The following is a 15,822-nucleotide window of genomic DNA, read 5'->3' as shown; positions in this document are numbered from 1 at the left end:
GATACTGCTCAGTGTAGCTGGGAAAAAAGGATATTATGGATGTGGTAGGCTAAAGGGCCCGTTTTTGTGCTGTACCTCTCTATGATTCTATGACTCTATGGTGTCGAAACAATCCCTTTCTCCCAGTGACTTCTACAAAGTGTCCAGTGATGAAGAGAAACTCAATGTTTACTTTCCATCAGAGAATCTGTGGAATAAATATTGCTCAAGTGTTGGTGAAGTCTTGACAAGGGGTCCTAAACATTTCTCAATGTATTTCAAAAACTCTCTTCACAGTTCCAGTGAACAACAAAAGCTGGCAAAACTTTAAGGAGCAGTCAGAATCCTTTGTGTAACTTATCTTCTCCCAGTCAGCTGATGGATATGAGCAATGGGTGTTAGTCTGAATGATGGCCACTTGCAGCCTCCGTGATTAGTGTTAGTGGGCAACTAAGTACTAATCGTCCCCTTAATGATCTCTGGGTGGACATGCAAGCATCAAGCCCTGTACCAAAATTGTGCAGGGGTTAAAATGACTTTATCTTTCCCACTATTAAGGTTCCTTAATGCCTAAAGTAAAAATTCCTCCCTTTTCATATTAATTTTTAGATTTTGGACTCCTAACCTGCTTACGACATGTTTCTGGCCCTTATAGTCTTGAGGCAACATGTGGAACCTGGTCTGTTGGGACTGTGATTGCCTCAGGGAGTCAGAGAGGAATTTTTGAGGATTTGTCCTGAATTGGCTGCCCTTCATTTCACCTTGCATCAATAACAGAGATGGGTGAGATGGGAAGTGTTCTTCACTGGATGAGCCCAGATAGTTGGGCCAGTGTGATCTCCCTCACTCTTCATATGATTCAGCCCAATAGACGCTGGAGACTTCTTGACTGAAACTCAAACACTCCCATAGCTGTAGAAAGAGATTATTTCCTTATGAATATTTGAAGAGTACATACACTTTCACCAGTTGTGACAGAACCACTAACCCTACAATCCTGTTGACTATATTCAGTGAACAAGATCCATTGTTGAAAGTTTAACCTTTGAGCCCAGACATTTTGAATGTGGAAAGACTGAGCAGATGTCACCCTTCCCCCATTCCCTTGGCAACACCTAATGCAGTTCTGTCTCCTGCGGCAGCCAGTTAGAAGTGAGAGTGGTCCAGGAATGGTTTATCTTTGAGTGTCAATAGGGTGCAGCAAAAGAAATTCTGATGAATCTCAGCAAATTTTGTTTTTAAAGGGGAAACAAATTTAAGATATAAGCCAAGATACAAGGACTGAAAAAAGTGAAGGTCAAGGACTGATGCTTAGACAAGATTGGATGTAAATGTCAAAAGTCCACAGAGTTTAGACAGAATGGAAGACTGATGAAATGTAGAGGTTAGTGACTTTAACATCTTGGCAGGGAGTGTACTGGAGGAGAAGAAAACACACTTGTTTCTGGCTTTGAAGTTCGGGTGAAGAGTACATAAAGTGGACAATTTGGAGATCCACAGATTAGTGTAGCAACTGTAAAATACATAAAACAACTATTAAGTTAGTAAACAGAAGGCCTCCAATATTTGTTGTGGCCATTGAATCATTGAGGCAGACCAGTCATTTACATTTCCTCCTGTAACTGAAGACTGACATTCTTCTGCTGATAGTTCCTCCTTAACCCCAGGCCTTTGTTGTTATCAAGGCAAAAGTGCTTTGTAAGTCACGTATTCAGCTAAAGTAGAAATTTTCCAAGTCATGTTGGTTAAAGACAGCTGAAAGTCAGAAGTTAATAAGGTGTCAAGAAATGGAGAATTTGGAATGTGCTTAAATTTGTATCATTGGCAGAAGGATTGATCTGTCATTGAAATTTAGTAGCATGGATTTTGAGACATTTTGGAATGCCTTTAATTTGGTTGACCTCCCCTACATCAACAGGTGGATTAATGCAACAGTGAAGACTCTGTACAAAGGAAGGGAGCATTATTCTGAACAAAGCAATTTTCGTCTTCTTTCATACTTGTCCTACAGAGCTTGTATCATATGTTCCCTGTGTTAATGCTGTTATTTCTCCTGTTGTGTTTCAGGTCCCCTTCTTACAGTCCTGCCCCTGTGAGAAAAAAGAAAAAGAAAAGTTCCAAGAAGCACAAAAGAAACAGGTAAAAAAGAACAAATACTTAAACAGGACATTAATGAGCTCACTGTTGGATGTTAGTCTCAAAATGGTTGGTTGCCACAATGCTTTTGATTCCAAGGTCTGGTGTGGCCCATTAATTCCCTGCACCTCTCATGTCTGTGTTACTGCAGCTTCTTTTTTAAGGTAAGATTTCTTTATTAGTCACGTGTACATCAAAACACACAGTGAAATTCATCTTTTGTGTAGAGTGTTCTGGGAGCAGACCACAAGTGTCGCCATGCTTCCAGCGCCAACATAGCATGCCCACAGCTCCTAACCTGTACATCTTTGGAACATGGGAGGAAACCGGAGCATTCAGAGGAAACCCACACAGTCACGGGGAGAACGTACAAACTCCTTACAGACAGCAGCTGGAATTGAACCCAGGTCACTGACACTGTAATTGCAGTGCACTAAATGCTACACTACTGTGCTGCCCTTTTTACCGTGCCCCCCCTTACACATTTCTGTTTAACATCTGCCGGGTTGCATTCAAATAATTAAATGATGGGAACAAAAGAATTGTCCTGAATGAGAAATCTTTCACTCATGTGGTAGATGAGGTGCTCTGATTAAGATTCTGTACCTACTGTGTTAAACCTATTTTCAACTGTATTGATCAAACTGTACCAGTTACCGCTGTGTACTGAACTACAGTGTACTGTGGACATGCTTCCCTGAGGTTGCATTACTAGGGGAGGCACAGCTACTTGAGCTGCTGCCTCACAGCTCCATGGTGTTTGGAGTTTGCATGTTTTTCTCGTGACTACGTGGGAGTCTTTCAGGTTTTCTTGTTTCCTTCCAAGTGCATGCAAGTTGGTAGGTATTAGGTGAGTGGTAAAATCAGGGGGAAGTTGATGGGAATGTGGAGAGAGTAAAATTGGGTTAACATAGGATTGGTGTTAAAGGATGCTTGATGGTCAGTGCAGACTTGATTGGTCAAAGGGCCTGTTTCCATGCAGTTTGACTGTGACAGTTTGCAGCACAGTTCACCTGAAATGAGACAAAGCAGCATAAAAGGTCATAAATTCCAGGCCCAAGTTAGGCCCAGTGCAAATCAAAATTCAACCAACTTTGAAGCAAGTTCAAAAAAGCTTTGGCCCTGAGGCTGTCCTCGCTAACAACATTGGCCAAGTGCCCAGATCAAATTAATTCAATCAAGTCTGCACTAATTGCATCTATTTCGGATGACAGGTGTCAAAGAGCTCTCAAAACTAAAGTGAATCTGTAGATGCAAGTACATGATTGGGCACTTTTCAAAAGGTTATGTATTAACATTAATAATTTAAAAACTGTGGCGTAAACACCAATGTAACCAGTAATTTATTCTGCAAAGTCGTTTTAAGTTAATTTTAACTGATTTAAAATTGGGTCACTCACATGTGGTAAATGAGGTGCAGTGATTAAGATTCTGTACTTTCTGTGTTATACCTATTTTCAACTGTATTGATCAAACTGTACCAGGTACCGCTGTTAATTATATCAAGAAATATTTTAAAGCACAATCTATTTTTAAAATGATTTTTTGATTATGCAGGTCATGGAGGAGTTTGCATTTGTGATTATGGAAATAAGTTTGAGCAGAAACCTGAATTGTAAAACCGATGCAGATAAAGCTAGCCTCACTTTGAGTGTAGTTGACACCTAGATTGAAGCACCCGGCCAAAGCAGAAATTCACCGTCATTATGCTTTGAAGCAAATTTCCATCTTGAGCCAGTATCAATTTCCATTTTGCATCACTGTCCCTACATGCAAGTTTCTGTTTGAGCAACTGTTTTATATATTTTGCCCAATTTCTGCCATTGCCCATTGGTTTTCTTGGGATATGTACCATTTTTGGGCTAAGCAGTGACTGTGGCCCCATTGCTAGACTCTACACCACCTTAAACCAAGGAATGATAAGGGGTACACAGACACTGCCTGACCTGCTGAGTGTTTCCAACATTTAATAAGGGACTGAGCCCTGCTTTCCATTCAGCATCTGCCCTGGTTGAAGTTACCAGAAAATACTAATGCAGCCAATGTCAGAGGCATACCACTGAAAAAAAGTTTTTTTTTGTTTGGAATGGTAAAACAGAATTATCAATCAAATATCAAATCGTGCACATCATTAAAATAAAATTAAAATGTATTTGTTCTTAAGTTTTTGGGAAGACACAGAGCACTTTGAATGTCACCTGGCAGTGAAGACCCTCATCCACGTCTGTTACAGATTGCAAAATTGCTTCCAAATATTACTAGTGAAATTTGGGAGCTAAAAATGCTAAGAAATCTATAGGGGATATTTCCGGATATATACACCCAGAATTTCATTACGAGTCAAGAGGAAAATGGTAACATCAATTTGTGATACTCTGCCTCCGAAGTTCAATCTATTGAAGTCAATGGAGTGAATTTCAGAGGCAGAATGTGACTCGCTGACCTGACTATATTGAATGTGTCAACAAGGGATGAACAGGCAAAAGTCATCAAAAGGAAATGCAAAAATTTAACCCTGGCCAAAAAAGACCACTTTAGTTAAGTTACCCCATTACTGCAACCTTAGGTGCAAACTGATGAAAAGACATCCTGAGAGCGATGGCAGGAAATAAAAAGACGCGATTATTCAGAAAGAGTGAGGTAATTGAAATTGTTCCACAAGCAGAAAATAACTCTTGTGTTTGTCAAGAAGCGGCTAGAAGCTATAATGAGGCTGAATGGGCTCTTTTATCTGTATAAACCTTTCTCAAAAATATATTCAAAATCTCAGGAGAAACTACCGAATTACACCAGGGAATTAGCCTGGGACTTGCTTGTGAGGCTTAACCTTTAGGAATAGATCACAGACAATGTTATGTTTCTCAGATCCATTATTCCTCACATTAGATATCAGAATCTTTTACTCATATGAAGAACATTCACAAATAAAAAGGCATCAGGAAATAATAAGGAACCCAATTAGAGTTAAGTACCATCAGATTTTGCCGGAACTTTTTGATTTGCTATGGCAGTACAATAATGTTCCATTTTAACATCCCTCAAAACACTCATCTTTATTTAAGCTCCTCTTTTAATTAATTTTAAATCAAAGAAAATTTTTATGCCTAATCCACTGAGTGGTCCCCTTTCATTAATATTGCTGCTAATTGGATATAATTGCCCCATTTACATGTATCTCAAGAGGAGAAATTGGAAACTTAATATGTACAAATGCAAAGTGCCGGTCTTGTCCCACATTGTTTATCGAACTTGTGTCATCCGCAGGTCAGAAGCAGCCTCCACAAAGAAACGACGGCACAGGTAGGAGATGATTTTAATGTTAATAACTGCTGGCTTGTCATGTTTTCATGCCTACCTACTGATTGTCAAACAATATATAAAACAACCTGTTCTTTTCTGCAGCTCCAAAAGTCCAAAGAGGAAAAGAAAAGAAGAGAAAAGGCATCGGAGAAGGTAAATGACATCCTTCGGTGATCCTTCAGTGGTCTATGAGCTGTGCTTTACCTGTATGTTATTCACACTATTGTCTGCAGCAGAATATCAAAAGCAGACTCCAGCTAAAGTGATACAATTTATTCTTCTGTAGCATCTTCCATTAAATGCCAGAATGTCTTCATAATTCTCCCTGAATTGAACTCTCTGAACAGTGAATTATTTTTACTGTGTTGTGACTGCCTACTGGTTAGGCTTGTGTCAATTTGCTTAGATAAGTTGAGGGAAGGAATTGAAATATTGTGCAATGGAACAGGATAGAGTCTTTCAGAAATTAATGTTGATGTACATTAAGCTTGGATAATGAAAAAAACGCCTCTCCAGGGGTGGACGATTAAGCTCATTGACTTTGAAGTTCACTCACAACTGTTGCATATGCAGATATGACATGAATTTTGTATGCTCTGAATGTTCCACAGCCTGTAGTGGGATTAGGTGAGTGAAGTAGGTAGTCCAGCATGACGGGAAACCTTTCTTCAAATGGAACCAGAGACCTTTCATATCCACCTGAACTAGTCTCATTGTATGGCACCTTTGACACTGCAACGATCCTTCGGTACATCACTGGAGTCTCAGTCAAGATTGCTGAATTTCTTGGGTGGGGCTCACACTTCCAACTTTCAAATTAGGAGCAAGAATGCTGTGAACTGATCCAAGCTGAACTAAGCTGATAAGTGATCAATAAGCGAAACAGTATTTAATTTCCATGACGATTGACTGCCCTATATAGTGAATGAGGCAAAACCACTGTTAAATCACACAAACAATAATACCTCTTATGTATTCCCAGGAGAGATTGTCAATGTTATTTATCATACTCATTACGCTTTCACAAGTTTGGCTTTGCTAAAGTTGATTGTAGAAAACAATGCAGACTAATACCATTGTCATCTAACAGCAGAAGAAACCTACAGTGAGAAATTGTGCCTTATTATTATAATGAAAATGCAGCTTGACCACAGAACTGTGTGTTGTTCAGTTTACGGCTAATGCCTCCATTATATCAGTGGCCAAAGCAGCATTATTCAGATGCACAAAGCCTTTGTATGCTAATATTCCACACAATCATTTCTAAATTGCACAGAATACTTCAGCAGTTACCAGTTGATCAGTTACTGTATAAGTTCAGCAACATATCATTCAGCACAATGCACCAAAATTGATAGCTGTAGATATTAACATAAAGAAGAGACTCAAATTATGATGTAAATCATTAAATTGACATTTGAGCAATTTGTGCAGATTATCCAAATGCCAAGATTACATTTTATTTTTCATTTTTCCCACTGCTATTTAACTCTCTCCAGATATCAGAATATTAATGTTCTCCGGCCTTTCAAATGTCAGCTTCATATTTCCCACTCGTAGTTGAAATCCAGTAGGGATCTTGTGCATCCACTTACCACGTCTTAATCGACTTCAGGTCAGATTTGAATGTGTGACAAACACTCATATCAGAACTGATGGAAGGCTGTTTAAGTTTCAGAGTAGGTGTTCCACCTCTGTTGCAGGACAAGATTGCAGCGTTCAAGGAGAAGTGTGCAATGGGTCCCAATGCCATGTTCTCAAGCTTAACTTGTGCTCCTCAGAGGCATCTCCATAAGAAGATAGAACCAGAAAGAAGTTGTTCAAACTCTCACTCTTGTCCTCCAAATTCAATTGCTCGATGTCTTAACTCCATCTATCATCTTTGCTCATTAAGCCTTAATTGTCACACCTAACAAAAATCTATCAGTCTCAGCAACGAATTTTTCAATAACCCAACCTCGACAGCTTTTCAGGTCTTCACTTTGTATTGAGGAATGTTACCTGATGTCAGTTCTAACTTGTCCAGCTATAATGTTAAGATCATTGCCCCACTCAAGAAGGCAAATTCACTTTTTCTAGACTTTTAATGGGGCCAGTATGATCTGGAGTGTGAATAACTATTTTCCCACATCCTGCATTCAAGTACCTAATATCCCATCATCAAACTTTTATTTGTGGAACTGTCTGTGGCTTGTGAAATCAAGTTATAGAGTGGACCAGTAATGTAATGGTCATTATTCTTTTTCGTGTATTTTGGGGCAAAAATACATGTGTGCAGGATTGCCTAAAGCGAGAAACACATTTTGATGGCAGAAGAGTTTGCAGCCAAAACATGTGGCAGAAATATTTGATTACTGATGCTGGATTTGCTGCATTTGACAACATCCCAAGATTTACAATGAACATTTATCAACCAAGTGTAAATTTGCAGAATTCTTTGGAATGAATTGATTTATGTTTAAATTTTAGAATTTTATCCTCTGAGTAACAATAGATAATGGTCTTGGAATTATGCTGCACAGAGATATCGGCACCGGGGTAGCACTAGGCATAGGGCATGCATCTGGGCCATGGGCCAGAGATGTTCAAGGATTCATGTATACAGTCATTGCAAATCCTGGACCTTTGATGCAGTAACACACTTGCACATTTCAAGGCTCACGTACATGTATGATTTCCTTGGCTGAAGCTTCTGGAGGTTACAAGTGAAGAAGCAAAGACCACAAAATACAGACAGGAAGCATTTTGCAAGTAGGGTGGTCACACACTAGCAGTAACCATTTATGATGTGCTGGGTGCCTAATTAGACATTATAGAGGAAGAAAGAAATTGTTAGGCAAGTAAGAGCCAATATTCCATTTGGTTCACATTCTATTGCCCTGATAGCCACGTGACACAGCTATAATGGACAGGTCGACTGATCACAGTGAGCAATCGTCATTAATTAGTCTACAACATAACCAGTCACGATGTAAGGAAAACCCCAGGGCCTGGAGAACTTAGAGAATCAGAATCCAAGGTCATTTTCTCCCCACAAACATTTTACCACATGTCATGTTTCATATACTCTATCTTAAAAGTCTTTCATTTTCTGAAAGAGATCTGCATCTGAATGAATCAATACTAACTGCTTCTGTTGTTTCACAAGGGAGCCTCTTTTTATAAAATGAGCTCTTCTGCCTTGAAATATTGCTTCCGCAGGCTAGTTTTGAATTACCACCCTTCAAACACAGGCCACGTCCTCTGAGTCTGCTGTTCTGGACAAGGTGAAATAGCCTGTCATGTTTCACAAATCATTGTCCTCTGTATATTTCCTGTCAATCTCTGCTCAGCACCTGTGATACATGGGAATAAAATTTTCCATGTCCTCAATGACGACAAGGTGCCTCACCTCCTCTGATATGGATCAAACAATAAGAAGCAACACAGTTGCAATGTTATGATGTATGGTGTGATACTGTGCCTTGGACCCAAATGTATCAGACTTTAAAAACTTTACACCTACAATATGCTCCTATTTTGCCCTTTTCCCTGCTTCTTGCCTATTTCCAACCAAAAGGACAATGTTAACTCTTCCCAGAAAATGGTGACGGTTGCCTTGAATGGCCATTCACCATAGGAAAATCGGAGGGGGGAAGTAGTTCGAAGTAGCACAGGGTGGAAGAGTGTATTTCTGGGATGATCCAGTGTTATGTATGAGCCTAATTCCTGCTGGTAATATTGGAAGGTTAACATTCCCACAAAGTTACCTGAAAATTCAGCCCTAAAAGCCCTATAAAATATTGTCAGCAATTGGTACTTTGTTTCTGCAATTCATTCCATTGTCAGTATTGTTGTGCCTGTATAACACAAGCACAATTGGCCGGAGTTTAACTTCTGAGCAAGTAACTGTTGTCCCTTCTAAATCCATCTATTATATTTTACCATTGTCTTAATTGTGCTGTGGTAGTTTTATTTTGATTGAATTAGTCACCTCTATCTTACGTATGCTTTAAAGCCCCTTAAGTTATGTTTACATTTTAAATCATTCTAAAGAAGTAAACAAAGAAGTCTTCATATTAAGGCCCAAATGTATTTTAATCTTTATCCCAGAGGGCTGTAGAGACTCAGTCACTCAAAACAAAGATCGATCAATAGCTGGCCGCCACATAATTGGAAGGCCATGATTGCACTGGAGAGGATGCCCAGGAGGTTTACCAGGATGTCACCTGGGAAGGAGTATTTCAGTTATGAAGAGAGACTGGATAAGCTGTGTTTATTTTCCTTGGATCAGAAAAGGCTGAGGAGAGACCTGATAGAAGTATACAAAATTACAGATAGGGTAGATAGTAGGAAGAGGTGCATAGCAGAGCTGACTAAAACTAGAGCGTGTAAGCCTAGTGTAAGGAATAGAAGGTTTATAGGAGATCCAAGGAAGAAGTTTTTACCCACAGGATAGTTGAGGGAGTGATATTGGTAGATATTCCACTTAAGAAGTGTTTAGATGAGCGCTTGAATTGCCAAGGCATAGAACAAGTGTTGATAAATGGGATTAAAATAGATGGGTGTTTGATAGTCGCCATGGGCATGGTGGACTGAAGGCCCTGCTTCTGTGCTGCACGATGCTGTGACATTTCTAGACACTAAGGGAATGATAGGGTGTGGGGATAGTGCTGGAGAAGGTCACCGAGGTAGATCAGCCATGATCTAAAAGAATGGCGGAGCAGGTGCAAAGGGCTGAATGACCTACTGCTCCTATTTCTTATGTTCTTGTCCAATACATAAGTTAGCACAAATATAATCACTTCGGCGGTAAAACTTACTTTGTAGACCTTGCAAAATTTTTATCTCTTTGGATTGATTTTTTTTTCGTCCTCCATTCCACAACTGCAAAATTTCAGTCCTAATTTCTAATTAAATTTTTGGTTCATACCAAGAAAATTCTTGACATAAATTGAATGCCATTGGACTGATATAACCATGCTGTCAAAATTGTTACTGGTGACATTGAAACTGGCATAGTTAAGATTTCCTGTGAAATAGCTCAAGTTGTGTTGTGATTAATGATCATTTGGGTGCATTGTGTTTACTTATTATCTTCTCACCTCTAGAACGAGGATTCAAACTGTTCAATTAAGGTTGCCTGTTTTCGAAATAAAGGACTTGGGAGCCCCCATCCAGGCTATTTCTGTGGTATGGTACCAGCTTTAACGTGGCTCCTGATCTGGGCCAGGTTAACTAGACTCAACCAAGAACCTACCGGGAGTGCTGCAGATACCAAATGTAGCCTCTGAAGGGAATCACTTCCATACGCTCTGTCCCGATTGCTGGGAAGTTTGGCTGCAGCGAATGTATGAGGGGTAGAATCAGGGCCAGCTTTGAAGCCTACAGTCATCTAATAGTGTGCACGCCAGACTTACTGGGTTTACACTCAAAAGTAATGCTGAAAATGGAGTTGTATCTTGCACTGGGGAGTGAGTCAAAACAATCAGTCTCCAATGAGTATAAATATCGCTCCAAAATTGCTCAGTTAATTGGACTCAAAGTCAAAGTCAAGTTTATTGTCATATTCACAAGTCCATGTATGCACAGGTATAACCTTACTTATATGCAAGTATAAACTTATTTGCAGCAGCATCATTGGCACATAGCATCAGCTACACAACATTCACAAGAAAAACATAATTTAAACATAAATTACGCACAATTTTTCCAAGAAAGTACACAATTAGAACAAAAAAAGTCCATTGTAGTGCAAAGTGGTCAAAGTGGTCATTGTGTTGCTATACTGAGGTAGTGATTAGGGTTGTCCCAGTTGGTTCAAGAACCGAATGGTTGAAGGGAAGTAGCTGATCTTGAACCTGGTGGTGTGGGACTTCAGGCTTCTGTACCTCCTGCCTGATGGTAGCTGCAAGAAGATGGCATGGCCCGGATAGTGGGGGTCTTTGATGATAGATGTTGCCTTCTTGAGGCAGCATCTCCTGTAGATACTACCGATGGAGATACTGATTGAAGTGTATGTATAATGAAATGATTTGTATGATTCCAACATTGTGAGGCACTGACTTTTGTCTTCCCATCAAGGTCTCGTGCTGCATCACCTTCTCACAAAGGCCACAGATGCAGACGTTCCAATTCTCAGAGCTCAGCCTCCAGGTCTTCCAGCTGCTCCAGCAGGTAAATCTCGTCTCTTTTCTCATACACCCAGATACATCACCTTGCATATCATTACTGTGACCAGCAGCTGATTATCACTGACACCCCCAGCCCCACCCCCAATCCAAGCCAGTCAGTCCACAGTAACTTCATCTTCAAATGATGGTTAAAGACACTAAAAGCTCACTGAACTATGCAAAATGCAGATTTTTATCTCAGTGTGCAGGCTGTAAGGCACCATTAATATCATTAATAAGCACCACAATATAATCTAATACTACCACCGATCCTTACTCAGGTCTCCAGTGCTTGAATCAAATCACTGTTAGAAAATCACATTAAATCCTTTTCACCACCTGTCACCACCTCTAAAAGGCTTTTATTACAATACTTAAAGCACTTCAGAAACTCTAGGCTGCTATAGCTACTGGACAGGCTGTGTGAGGGGGTCAAGAAGCAGAGATTCAGACAGGAAACTGATGGGAATGTGTGGACAATAGGTTATAAGGAAAGTTAGTGTGGGGATGGGATTGCTCTGTGAGCTGATGTGGACTCGATGGGCTGAAAGGCCTCCTTCTATGGCATAAGGAAATAAGAATATAAAACTTAGAGGCCCTGGTTTATTACAAGCTGTGAGCTTTCACCAAAACAGTGAGGACTCCTTCCCATGCTGGAAGAGAGCCTGATTACCCTTGGCTTCCTGTCAGGCAAAGAGCATCCCAGAGGGGGCAGCGAGAGAGCTTAGAGCTGATGCTGGAGACTTTAGTGGGGAGTCAGAGTCCTGAGCCATGGTGTGGCTTAGTTGACAGTGGGCCCAAAGATTGATTAATCTTGGCTATCCAATCCTGGGTCCCAGGAGTGTGTGTGTCTGAAGGGAAGATTATATGAGGAGGGTAGGGGGTGGTGCCTGTTGGTAGGGGTTAGGCATTTCGGATGGGGGCTGTCCTGTTCCTAGCGGTCTGCGAAAAGTCCTGTAAAAGGACATTTACTTTTGAGTTAAGCAGGTTGACAGAAGCTGCCTCAATGCCATTAATTCAGTCTCCTATTGGTGATGATTTAACCAATCTCAGCCAGTGACAGTAAGGATATTACAGCTGACTTCAGCACCTCCAGTAAGGAAAAAGAGAGTAAAGGCATGCTTTACTCAGTGGTAGCATCTCACCTGGATCAAGTGATCGTAAATTCACTTCTCTCTCGTGCGACTGAGCACATAATCCAGATTGATCGTCAGTGTGGTGACTAGAGAGTGCTGTACTGTCAGAGATGTCATCCTTCAGGTGAGACATTAGCTGAGACATAGTCTGTCTTCACAGAAGATTTCCTGGTGCTAGCAAAATTCGTAAAACTGCCATGGCCACATATTTATTCCTCAATCAACTTCACTAAAAATAGAGATTATTTGCACTTTCTGTCCTTGCTCCTTGTGGAAATTAGACAATATTCAAATTAGCTGCCATACTTCTGACATAACTTTTGAGCCTTGTCTATGCCTCAAAAACATTTTGTAGCAAAATGCTTTGGAGCTTTCAGGGATCATGAAGGAATCTTTCTTAATTGCTATCCAATGGCCCATGGGTTAGATACTGGCAAAGTAAAGGTCCAGGATCAGACCCTGCTACTGTGATCAATTTACCTATTGATGCTCTCAGGCTAATGATGAAAGATGACTTGGGTAAGTTAATAGCAATCAGGGAACAAGATTACAGAGGAATATTATGGTGTCTTCTCACTGAGCTCCCTCCTAAATCCTCAGCTCACAGGAATGGTGAAGCAGCAACCGTCAAATAAATCATGCCATCGTGTTTAGTTTAATTTTAATTCTGCTATAATATACAGTGGATTAAAATCTGCTGCTGGATTTTGTTGAAGGACAGTTATGTGTTACTTCCACTCTGAACTTGTGCTGTCATTGAATACGTGGTTTCTTATGAAAAGTGGGAGAGATGTATACTATTTATCAGAGATAGTTATTTATAGAATGAGGGTTTGGTGGGGCCATAAGTCTGCTGATGGTTGTCATTATTACATTATTGGAGATAGGCAGTGAGCTGTAACTGGAGAACACAGTCCACTGTAGGGACTGTTGGATAATTAAAGATTAATGGCTGTGTAGCAATGAAGCTGCAATTGTGCCTTGGACACAAATTGGTTCCCGTTTGTTTTTGAGCCCGAATTCTGGCATCAATGGATACTAATCGTTAACATTTAAAGGTGACAGCCAGTTTGGAATTGGAAAGTTGTTCTAGGACAGAATGTTTTTATTATCTGAAGCACACTCAATCTAAATATAGGAACAAGTGAAAGTTTCACAATTATTGCAGTTAATGAACACATTTTCTTCCTTCAAATTCTAGATTAGGGTTTTTAAGGTTGGCGAAAACTTTTGCTAGTGTTCCTTGATACCATACTGAAACATGATGCAGTATAAAGAATAAGAATCCCTGAATATAGGAGGGATTCTTTTTACATGTGGCCAACTTTTGCCTTGGCTTTACTGCAAGGGTCATTGCTCAGAGACATACATAGTGGGGAGCTGCCAATTCTGGGCCCTTCATTTTCCCCAGCCTTGAATGAGACTCAGAGAGTGAATGCACAGGAGCCTCAGTCAGGTCATAGATCACCTACATCTGGTTGTCAAACAGCCCCAGTATACCAACAGGGATGTAGCCTGAAACTGTTGCTCCTATCGCAGCATGTCTGAAGTATTGGGATGTCCTGGACCCAATACCTGCCCTGGATCCAAAAGTCCAATGGGGCCAAAATCCTCCACCACCTGCTTAGTTATTGCATCTGCAGCTGGTGCCTCACAGACCCAAGGTCTAAGGACTGCCATGCATCACCAACTCAAAAGCCCTTGGGTGAGCCACAACCACCTCCCGTCTCCCAATCTTCAGCCCCTGGGGAAGCCACATCGTGGAACATATGACTGGGTAAGCTAGACTTATAGGTATGAGTGCAAAGCAGCATAACGATAACCTTTTTTAATCTTTATGTGCAGGAATATATTCCAGTAAAAGCTGGTGAGTCTGCATTGTTTGTTGATATGAAAATCGATCTTGATTTTTGGGTGGATACAGTATATGCAAGGGAAAGATGTTGGATTTGACTGGTAATGGAGGAAGTATGCTTCAGTTGTGGTTCACCCTTCAGTAAACTACCAATGAAGAAGTCTGAATGCATCCTGATATTGGACAGCCATATCCTTGCCATCCCCTCTATCATCTGTGTCACCATATGAAGGTCTTGGTGCACTAATGACTGCATACCATATCCCCTGGTGCACAGCAGGTTGTGCAACACAGTACAAAACATTAACATGTGGGATACTCGGTAGATCAGCTGCCTCCCCATGTCTACCTACATTTACAATGGGCTGATAGTTCAGATACCACCAGCTATGCAGACATCATGACTATGGATTTTAATAAATAACAAAGACCAGAATTCTTTATTATGTGGTGAAATATTGTTACTTGAGATTGAGAGATTACAATAACAATGTAACAGCTGACGCTATCTTCCCTTTCTCTCTCCACCTTCATATCACAAGCTGAACCCCGGGTATATTAATAACTATCTTGGGGGGACAGTCCTATGAGACACAATTTCTGGTGACTGAACATGTTGGCCTTCTCTGACAGCAATGCCCTTGGGCTGAGAAGTCTTACTTCTATAGTGAAATCCAACTAGCCATTAACAACTGAAATTACACTTCCCTTTTAATCTAGTACTAAATTTTACACTCCCTTCTCTTGGCAAACAATATTTCAGATCTCTACCCCACTCTTGTATCTATGTCAGCTGTTTCATACAATTTTAATATGCCACAAACACATAATTTTGAATTACATTCCAGGTGGTCAAACAAAATTCCACTTACAATGGGGTTAATTTACAATTGTGTTTACTATCACATCACTGTGGCTTCAGATGGGAAGCCAGTTTCAATGGAATTACATGTTCACAGGATAGTTACTTTTCAGGTCAGAACATATGGACTTAAAACCTTCTCCACCTGCATCCTGCTGTTGAAACCAGTTAACTGCACATTGACAGGAAATGCCAATACGTTCATTGGACATACAGTTAAAGTAGTCTTGTAATGTTTTATAATTCAATAGCCACTGACTTTGGGCCAATATTTATGACTGCATTGTGAATGCTATAACCTTCCGGAATAACTAAAGATCATACGAATGTCAATGAAGGAAAGACATAGTTAAACCTTAGCAACTTCCTCTCAAACCCATGCTTCTCTCCTCCTTACAGCCA

The 15,822-nt window shown here is 40.3% G+C and overlaps 1 protein-coding gene across 1 annotated transcript in view; it reads left to right on the top strand.

The window, feature by feature from the left end:
* The window catches only part of srrm4 (serine/arginine repetitive matrix 4), a 258,911-nt gene that overhangs the window by 213,878 nt on the left and 29,211 nt on the right, over positions 1 to 15,822 (top strand). Inside the window, exons 4-7 of the mRNA XM_052032503.1 lie at positions 2,047 to 2,118; positions 5,380 to 5,415; positions 5,518 to 5,568; positions 11,479 to 11,571. Coding sequence (XP_051888463.1) covers positions 2,047 to 2,118; positions 5,380 to 5,415; positions 5,518 to 5,568; positions 11,479 to 11,571 — 252 coding nt within the window. The remainder of the gene's footprint in view (positions 1 to 2,046; positions 2,119 to 5,379; positions 5,416 to 5,517; positions 5,569 to 11,478; positions 11,572 to 15,822) is intronic.

The sequence above is a fragment of the Pristis pectinata genome, chromosome 17 (genome assembly GCF_009764475.1).
Source record: "Pristis pectinata isolate sPriPec2 chromosome 17, sPriPec2.1.pri, whole genome shotgun sequence".
In the NCBI taxonomy this organism is placed as follows: domain Eukaryota; kingdom Metazoa; phylum Chordata; class Chondrichthyes; order Rhinopristiformes; family Pristidae; genus Pristis; species Pristis pectinata.
Note: the sequence above shows the minus strand (reverse complement) of the source record. Positions and strands in the feature narration are given on the sequence as shown.